This window comes from Montipora foliosa, chromosome 6 (assembly GCF_036669935.1).
Source record: "Montipora foliosa isolate CH-2021 chromosome 6, ASM3666993v2, whole genome shotgun sequence".
In the NCBI taxonomy this organism is placed as follows: Eukaryota; Metazoa; Cnidaria; class Anthozoa; order Scleractinia; family Acroporidae; genus Montipora; species Montipora foliosa.
Genome location: NC_090874.1, coordinates 10,350,126 through 10,360,125, shown reverse-complemented (window position 1 = coordinate 10,360,125; position 10,000 = coordinate 10,350,126). Strand labels below are relative to the sequence as shown.

The following is a 10,000-nucleotide window of genomic DNA, read 5'->3' as shown; positions in this document are numbered from 1 at the left end:
CGTGTTTAAGACTGCTTAAAAACGCCGTGTGTAAGACGGCTTACAAACGCCGTCAGTAAGACTCGGCCTACAAAGGCTGTGTGTAAGACGGCTTATAATCGCCGTGTTTAAGACTGCTTACAAACGCCGTGTGTAAGACGGCTTACAAACGTCGTCTGTAAGACTCTGCTTAGAAAGGCCATGTGTAAGACGGCTTATAAACGCCGTGTTTAAGACTGCTTACAAACGCCGCGTGTAAGACTGCTTACAAACGCTGTGTTTTAGACTGCTTACAAACGCCGTGTGTAAGACTGCTTACAAACGCCGTGTGTTAGACTGCTTACAAAGGCCGTGTGTAAGACTGCTTACATTTTTCATGCGAGACTCCAGGAGTTTGTAACTTGAGTCTCTAAGCCGCGTTGCGTGACTATTGTCGATAGTTTCTGTTGTCTCTGGTTTCACGCGAGAGTCCATAGTCGGATTGATATATGCAGGGGTTTCAATAGAAGCCGGTTACCTACCTGCGGTATACCGCCGCCTGCTTTGCCTCTCACCGCCGGCTAGTTTACCTTGATTTTCACTAAAAATTCTATCATAAAATTGTCAAACTGCCGCCTTCAATGGGCTATAATGGACGGCTTTTTCAGAAGTTATTGAAACCCCTGATATATGTCGTTTATGACCCCTTGTAATACTAGCGCCGCTACAAATGCCGTCAAATACCAAAAACGCTTTATATTCCGTGTATGCGTACATAGGGTGCAAAGTAGAAGTTAACTTGTTGTTTTCGGCCAATTCAAAAGTGGCCTAGTGCGAGCGCTGAGATTTGAGGTACGCGTATAGGCTACAACTGTGTGGCATTTTCCTCGTACAGACTATTTACAAAAGTGCGCAGTTTTAAAAGATTTAACAAAAGGCTTGTTACTGCGCTTCACAGGGGCTGTAGGAGCCTAGTGCTTGCTGTGGACTGTATATCTTGTTCACAAGAGCAATTCGTTTTTTTTAAACCTTCACTTTCAATATTATTATTATTATCTTTTTACAATATTTGTTGCAACTTAACAAGAAAAACATCAATCAAATTAATCGGAAAGAAAAACGTGAATTCATCTATTATGCCTGACTATTTACTTACATCCATTCTTCAAGCTATAACCAGCGAAAACGGTGCTTTACCCTTAAGACGAAAGCCTTGAATTACAGCAACGTTGTTTTGTTTTTTCCTGTCTTATTTCTTTTTCAAGTGCTACGTAATTGCCAAAAGTTAAGTTTTTGTTCGCGCCATGGGTTGCACGTTACATATGATATTCCATTTGCTTGTTACTAGCCCAGTAGCCGCATGAATGTACCTTGTAAGAGAAAAATAGCCTGTGTAGTTGGTGGTATTGTAGGCGAGAGAGGCAAATTAATGAGCGGTCAACGGGGAGGGGAGCTTTGATGTATCTCACAGCGACCCTCCTCATTCTCCGTGAGGCTAATGTCTATCACGCCAACAATACCGCCAACTACGCAGGCAAAGAGAATAATTGAATGTTCAAGTTTAGAGGCAATTTAACGTTTTGTCAATAGCTTATTCACGAAGGTGTTTTCATGTGGATATAATTAAAAAAACAACTAAATTTTTGATGTGGGGATGGAGCCTTACTCTGCGTTGGAACATCTTGGCGAGTTGTCATCTTCAGGAATGTGTAATGTTACCTGCAAAACACAACACAAATAATAGAAGGTAGAAGATGAGAGGGTGGCCCTCGGTAAGAGCTACGAGACTAAGTGTTGCCTTAACAAAAGAATTTCTAACGGTTGAAACTCTGCAATATTAGAGGGGACTGTTTCATTACTTACTGTTTCAGTACTGCTAGACATGGTTACCCTGTCACAATCCAAATTTCCATAAGCTTGAGCCTTTTCTTACCATTGAAAAGCATCATGAAATACGCATTGAAAATTTTGGAACCCCGGAGAGAGACTGAGAGCAATACGACTTTTTATCCAATTTTCTTTAAGTTATCATAGCATTTACGGCAGGTACTTACAGTTCCACTGTCATTGCCCTCGCCATCATCACCACCACAATGACCATAATCCGTGCGTTGGCGTTTGCCCTCATTTTCTCTCTACGTAAAAACCGAGACCTATATATTACTACGGTTTTTGGCAGGAAGTAGTACACAGAGGAACCGATTGTCTACATGGTGATGTATTAGGCTAGGGCTGAGCCTGAAAATATTTTAAATGCAGAGGAAAATTTGTACTTGACATTTTTCCAGGAACCTGCGTCTTTTTTGTCGCACCTAAGAGAAAGCGCAACGATTTGGATGATATATTTCAGGAAAGGTAATACGAAGGTCCATTAAAGTATCTAACACAAATTTAATGTAAATAAATATGAAGGAATAGTTCCTCATGATGTTTTTCACATTGCACATAACAACGGTTAGTTTTTTAGCGTTCGGACTAGCGTGAAATGGGCAGGGCTTCTTCTCTATAGGATCTTCCCGCTTTCGTCATGATGTACGTGGATACAATCCTTGCATTATATGGCAACAGGAAAAACATACATATTAGGTAATTATTGGAAATTATGGAGTGGGTTGAGTTGCAAGCAACGAACAAAATGGTTAATGACAAAACTGGTAAATAGCATTACCTCTTCCGTATCAACCACCGTTTCCTCCAAACATTCGCATAGTGTTGTTGTCTATTAAAAAAAAAATACATTGTCCAGATTCTTTCCAATGAGATTCGCAGCTTTGGTTTTCGTCAAGTAGACCAGAAAGATAATATTAAATCACCACGACTTCAAGCCTTGTTATTTACCTCCTCTGAAGTTACCGCCTCAAATGTACTTTCCGTTCTTTGAGGCTAAAAGTGAACGAAAATGTTACGTCATCCAGCGTCAAGCTTTCAGACACCCCTACTTTTAAATTACGGGGAGGGAGTTCAAATAAATCCTCCGACGGTTGCCATCCTTGAAACGGAAAATAAGTACCAGATCTGATGAAATTCAATAAAAAAGGTAAGATGAGTAAAAAGACGACCGTTGTCCCTGCCCGTGGCCAATGGTGATGATGGTGGAGGAGGGAAGAGCTCCACTTACTTTATACCTTTTAAAATTAGATAAGAGCGAAAGCATCATTGAGTCTCATGTCACCTCTCAATGAATAATTGCGCTAACCCTAGTTTGTTACTCTGTGTGCAACCAGCGAAGAAAACCTAGATAGTTGGCATTTAGCAGGCATTCCATGAACAGCATGTATACTTACATTTTGTTGCCCTTTCCTCTTGTCTTCCATTTCCTTACAAAAGAAAAGCATAACTGGTTGGTGTACAGTGTGTCAGTTAGCAATTTTCACATTCTTTAAGATGGCTTAGCGCGCTTTATTTGCATGCAAACGTTCCAAGTTCAAATCTTGATGTCACCACCCACTGGATTTGTGTTCGACCCCATGTAATACTGTACAAGATACTTAAGCAATACTGTACAAGATAATGAATACTCCAAGTGTTCATTATCTTGTACAGTATCGCTGAAGAAGCCCGAACGGGCGAAACGTACAATATAAACCCATCGACATCCCAACCGGCCTGACTTAGTATTTTACTCTGTCTAACGCCAGACGATTTTACTCATCAATGGGGAACCCCTGGGAGTCAATGGGTTAATCACTCACAAAAAAAAACTATGTCCCCATTAATCACTCTCTGAAAAAAATGTCTCCGTTAACCCATCGACATCCACACCGGCCGAAACCGCCCAGACTTAGTATTTTACTCTGTCTAACGCCAGACGATTTTACTCGTCAATGGGGAACCCCTGGGAGTCAATGGGTTAAAAGGGACTTTCAATTACACGAGAAGGTCGCTCCATCTTCTGTTCATGCAAGTTATATATTAGACATATAAATAAATATTTTATTTGTCCTTTTTGATCAACATACACAATTTTAACTCGTAGGACTTTGAGGAGGCTCGAAATAGTTAGGGTACTCATATCAAGACGAAATTTGGCCAGAGTATTAAATACCCATCATAGATTTCTCACATTACATTTTACTCCAAAATGTCGTTACCATGGCAACGATATAAGGCATTTCCTTGAGTCTTAAAATAAGCATGAATTGTTTGTTTGAAAAAAACGGGACGGTGAAATCTTTCCATACCGCGTTACCTGACAATGTTAGAAATAATCTCGCAAATACTTAAAATTAAAAAAAAATGTAGGCCAGTTTTACAAGAAAACAATTTAGAAAAAAAAATGTCTCTAACTTATTTTTCACTAACATAAACACACATTTTGAATCAAGAGCTGACGTAAGCAGCTAAAGTATCGAGTGTGTGGCTTACAAACACACTGAATTTCAAGATAAACTTTTGTTTTCTCTTACTCTATCGTAACCTGCAGATGCTAGGGCTTCCCTATCTTGAGTTTCCCGTAAATCCCTATCTCTAAGAAGAAGATCCCTGCAACAAAGAATGTATGCTCTAATAGTTGTAGTAGGTGTTGTCAGATGCGGTTTCACAGTCAGTGGCCACCTCTTCCTATTTATCTAGGAGGTATAGGGTTCCAAACTCGGCCTAAGGTTAACCCATTTACTCCCAGGGGTTCCCCATTGACGAGTAAAATCGTCTTGCGTTAGACAGATACTACGTATGGCCGGTTTAGGCCGGTTAAGGGAAAGAGAATTACATTGCAAGAGAATTACATCTCCTGGTGGACGCCTGAAACCCACGCCTTTTGGTTCGTTTACACTTGCTCTTATAGAGCAATGATTTCGTTACATCTTGTATTCTATTGTTGTATTTTATAAATTAAACTGAATATTACGCCATTTGTGAACGAGTCCTTAATGCGTATGATCAAACAGACGCACAAATCACGTTCATTATTGAAGATTTATTCCTTTATTGAATAGACGCAAAGCAAAATGGAATCTATTCTACTTCTCAACATTGCGGTCGTGCGATATGCTAGAAATCTTATTTTTCAAAAGTCGATAATTAAGTAATAACTGTTTTGTAATTTTCCGTCATTTTCACGAAATCCCGTTGCAATGTGGAAGTAGGATATTTGAAGCTTGCACAGCATCCTGGCTGATATTTTTAACATTTTATCTTTGTTCATGAAGACTTCTGGTCTTTCATTCTTTAGTTCTCCATTTGTTTCATACATTGATGCATTTCTTTGCGAAGTTTCCTTATTTCATTATGTTGAATGAAATCTCTGGGGGAGGAAAGACTCCTCAACACCCCTGATGTTTAACTTCTTTAAGTGGTGTTCTCGGGTCCATCTTACAGCTCTCGCTCAACTAGTCCTGCTTAACTCTCTATTTGTTAGGTATACAGTTTTTTATATGTTCCCAATCTGACTGAACAATCAAGTGCCAATCACACGTGAAAATTACGCCTGCAAGACGCACTACGCCTGCGCGTCAGCACATTAACAATATTTTTTCCACAACAAAGGAAGTCGTTCGTCTCGACGAGATCTTACAGGTTTGTCAACATTAGACTAGCACGAACGGGGTACGACAAGTTAAAAAAATTGCAAGGAACGAGTCGCAATATCAAGAATTAAACTACACAGCAAATTTACAGAGAAAATGGCGATTTACGATTATTACATAACAGAGTTAAACAGTAGACAAAAGGAGAAAAGGACGAGCGTAAGCGCCGCCTTTCCCATAAATTTATCTAGCACATGCAAGCGTTCCAGGCAGTAATGGACAATAACTACAATTACATCTTACATTACATTACATTACGTAGCCTTACATTACACTTTTCTCAGTAAGATCGAGAATTTTTCTGCCTGCAGCAATACTTCGCGCGGCATTAAGCTGGCCGTCTCGCAAACCTCGCGTCTTCGCTCGGCTTGCTCATTGGCAATTATGCAAATAAGTTGCGGAGTATTCAGCAGATAAGCTCTATTTTTTTTTCTATTTTATACTTTTCTGTCTGCTCTTTTGGTGGAACAAATTATCCTCACTGTTTTTAGCCTTTAAAAATCTATATTTGTGAAAGAGCAATCTTTTTTTTTATTAGATTAGGATGACGTGGCCTTAGTGATCAAGCAAATTAAAACCCACAATAGGATACTATAAGTAATCATACCAGTGTTTACGATCTCCGAGTTTCGCAGTAAGAGTTTGACAAAACTGTATTACCTTTCTTTGCCTTCTCTGTTGCTGGAGTTCTTTCAAAAAGAAGCTATGCCACTATTTCGTGACCTCTCAAAGTGCAGGAATGGTCCACCCTTAATTCAATTAATTCAATGGGTGTCAGTAAAGAAGTGACTGGGTTTTGTGAACAACCTGATCGATTTCCAATGTACAAAGAGTGGAGGAAAGAAAAAAAAACCGTGTTTCTTTTTTTGCAACAATTGATAAACGGTTGTTGACAGTTTTATTCTACGAAGACTAGCCTGCGAGCAGGCTCCCAGTGGTTCGAAGTACATGAAGAGCACGCTCGACTGCTCAGATGCGCAGGCTAAACAAAGGCGAAAAGGTGTTGTCAGATGCGGTTTCACAGTCAGTGGCCACCTCTTCCTATTTATCTAGGAGGTATAGGGTGCCAAAACCCGATCGAAAAAATCTACTGTACACACATACATGTACAGTAAATCGTTGATAAAACGTACTTTAAATTCGTCGAGAATGATCGAGAGGGTATAGCAGTACAAAAGCCCTTAACGCGGAAACACGTGATCTGTCAAAGTAAAAGAATGTTCCGCCCACATCATGATTTAAAGACTATTGGGACGAAGTCGACAAAGCGCTATTAATACCGCGTAGCTCATTCCTTCAAAAACAAAGCACCCATTGAAAATCCCGGAGCAAAGGAGATAGGTAGGTTGTTAGTAAAGGGTAGTATTAGGGTTTATTGCACACTTTTTGTTTAGTGGTCATGAAAAAGATTCTAACAAACACTTCTTATTCCAATTCTTTATCGAATTAAAGGAAATGAATGAATCACCTCTCCTGTCTTCTGTACAAGAATAGAAAAAACAAATTCAGTTTTAAAACATGATTCTATGTGATGAAAAACTTGAATATTCGTTCCGACTTCATTCCTATAAGCGACTTTTAGAACGAGCCAGGATACAATAGATGTTATTATTATGCAAATAAGTGGCGGAGTATTCAGCAGATAAGCTCTATTTTTTTTTCTATTTTATACTTTTCTGTCTGCTCTTTTGGTGGAACAGATTTTATCCTCACTGTTTTTAGTCTTTAAAAATCTATATTTGTGAAATTGCAATCGTTTTTCTAAAATTAGATTAGGATGACGTGGCCTTAGTGATTAAGTAAATTAAAACCCACAATAGGATACTGTAAGTAATCATGCCAGTGTTTACGATCTCCGAGTTTCGCAGTAAGAGTTTGACAAAACTGTATTACCTTTCGTTGCCTTCTCTGTTGCTGGAGTTCTTTTAAAAAGAAGCTATGCCACTATTTCGTGACCTCTCAAAGTGCAGGAATGGTCCACCCTTAATTCAATTAATTCAGTGGGTGTCAGTAAAGAAGTGACTGGGTTTTGTGAACAACCTGATCGATTTCCAATGTACAAAGAGTGGAGGAAAGGAAAAAAACCGTGTTTCTTTTTTTGCAACAATTGATAAACGGTTGTTGACAGTTTTATTCTACGAAGACTAGCCTGCGAGCAGGCTCCCAGTGGTTCGAAGTACATGAAGAGCATGCTCGACTGCTCAGATGCGCAGGCTAAACAAAGGCGAAAAGGTGTTGTCAGATGCGGTTTCACAGTCAGTGGCCACCTCTTCCTATTTATCTAGGAGGTATAGGGTGCCAAAACCCGATCGAAAAAATCTACTGTACACACATACATGTACAGTAAATCGTTGATAAAACGTCGTTTAAATTCGTCGAGAATGATCGAGAGGGTATAGCAGTACAAAAGCCCTAAACGCGGAAACACGTGATCTGTCAAAGTAAAAGAATGTTCCGCCTACATCATGATTTAAAGACTATTGGAACGAAGTCGACAAAGCGCTATTAATACCGCATAGCTCATTCCTTCAAAAACAAAGCACCCATTGAAAATCCCGGAACAAAGGAGATGGTTCATCGCACGCTTTTTGTTTAGTGGTCATGAAAAAGATTCCAACAAACACTTCTTATTCCAATTCTTTATCCAATTAAAGGAAATGAATGAATCACCTCTCCTGTCTTCTGTACAAGAATAGAAAAAACAAATTCAGTTTTAAAACATGATTCTATTTGATGAAAAACTTGAATCTTCGTTCCGACTTCATTACTATAAGCGACTTTTAGAACGAGCCAGAATACAATAGATGTTATTATTATGCAAATAAGTGGCGGAGTATTCAGCTGATAAGCTCTATTTTTTTTTTCTATTTTATACTTTTCTGTCTGCTGTTTTGGTGGAAAAATTTTTATCCTCACTGGTTGTAGTCTTTAAAAATCTATATTTCTGAAAGAACAATCGTTCTGTTATTAGATTAGAATGACGTGGCCACTAACTGTGAAACCTCAGCTGACAACAAAGGCCCTTCGTGCACCTCGAATCATCGAGAGCCTGCTCGCAGGCTATAGTCTTCTTTGAATAAAAGAGACAACTATTATCGAGAATTGTTGGAAAATACGAAACAGGATTTGTTTTCCTTTCTTCCAACCGTTTTATGTTGGAAGTCGATATCATGATTGTTCACACACCGTAGTGACCTCTTCACTGACACCCATTAAATTAATGGATCCGTGTACGTGTTGGAATTTGTCACCGCAATGGCTTGAGATTCATCCCACAAAAGTAACTTTGAATCCTTAGCATATTTAAGCAATGAAAAGAAAAACGAAAAGATACAATAGGTGTTGGCCGCCTTAAAAATAACTCTACGGCCCAAAAGGGAAAGGGTGCCAAAGCAAAGCCCCGTTGCACTTAGAGAGACCCACACGTCAAGAACAAAGAGCCTATCTGCGACTAACCAAGAATAGGTAAATCGATTTGATCCTTGTTGCAATAAATAAATCATGAGAAAAATTAATTGAATAAGAAAATTGTTCAACTTTTAGTATTTACTTCGAAGATCATTTTAAACACTTAAAATTTCTTCAAGAAACATGATTTTACGTTATTTTAAATAGGAATGTTTAATAACCGTAATTTTTTACTCATCTGCTGCACTTCTGGTATTCTATTTGTAAATTTCCGTTACTTGAGTGAAACATTTAACATTTAACAACCGAAGGAATGAAGTGTGTTGAAATATCTACTACCCCAGGCAAGTGTGTCACGGTCATAGGTTAGGAAAGGAGAAATGAGTGAATCAAAGGGAATTGTTCTAAGGAGCATCCTTGAGGTACACGACAGTCTCAACATTGCAAAATTATTTGGGAATAAAGAAGTGTACTATGCACTTACCTGTGACTCGAGATCTATCGTCCTGTGTCTTCATCGCTACACTTTAGCGACAAACATGATGAACTCAACACAGTTCTTTTCATTATTTACTTTTTTATACTGATAAGTCAGAATCGACAAGGATGTATAATAACCAAAACTAATCCTAACCTGACCCTATTTTTTCTCGAGGTTTAAATTAGGCTCCAAACAAGTTTCCTCAATTCATCTGAGTGCATATTGAACATAAACATAAACACCTTGCGATTGGACAAATTTATGTACTCCTATCAAATCTCGACTCTTCTCGTTCACTGTAAGCAAACAAAATTGTTTTACTGAAAAATTCAAATACGTTCCTATTATACAAGAAAATGTAAGCCCTTCCAATTACTTTACTGCAGCAGAGCTAATATTAAATAATTCTCCGCGCTTTTTATCAAGGTCATAAGTTTTACAATTCTCCTAATTACGATCTTGTTTCTGCCAGCTTCCCCCACCCCCCGCCCCCTTTGCCTATACGTATACTTTTAATAAAAGACTTCAAGGTATTATTTGTAAGAATTATTAACTTCTTACTAACCGAGCGCGAGGGTCGTACTGGGGAATATTGGCCCGAGGTCGTGGCAGTACGGACCGAGCGCAG

At 38.8% G+C, this 10,000-nt stretch overlaps 2 protein-coding genes across 4 annotated transcripts in view; one reads left to right on the top strand and one right to left on the bottom strand.

Moving 5' to 3' along the window:
* Positions 1-7,391, bottom strand: part of LOC138006629 (uncharacterized) — an 8,066-nt gene extending 675 nt beyond the window's left edge. Inside the window, exons 1-7 of the mRNA XM_068853079.1 lie at positions 7,377-7,391; positions 3,243-3,275; positions 2,797-2,841; positions 2,627-2,677; positions 2,013-2,093; positions 1,625-1,677; positions 1-1,328 (exon numbers count right to left, since the gene is read on the bottom strand). The exon at positions 1-1,328 is cut by the window's left edge and continues 675 nt beyond it. Coding sequence (XP_068709180.1) covers positions 1,244-1,328; positions 1,625-1,677; positions 2,013-2,093; positions 2,627-2,677; positions 2,797-2,841; positions 3,243-3,272 — 345 coding nt within the window. The 5' untranslated portion in view covers positions 3,273-3,275; positions 7,377-7,391 and the 3' untranslated portion in view covers positions 1-1,243. The remainder of the gene's footprint in view (positions 1,329-1,624; positions 1,678-2,012; positions 2,094-2,626; positions 2,678-2,796; positions 2,842-3,242; positions 3,276-7,376) is intronic.
* LOC138006628 (tumor necrosis factor ligand superfamily member 11-like) overlaps positions 6,685-10,000 on the top strand; it is a 9,913-nt gene continuing 6,597 nt past the window's right edge. Inside the window, exon 1 of one of the 3 annotated variants that reach the window (XM_068853076.1) lies at positions 6,685-6,824. The gene's annotated coding sequence lies outside the window, so the exon portion shown is untranslated. Of the gene's footprint in view, positions 6,825-8,790; positions 8,949-10,000 lie in introns of those variants that run through there. The other 2 variants (XM_068853077.1, XM_068853078.1) reach the window with 2 other exon arrangements.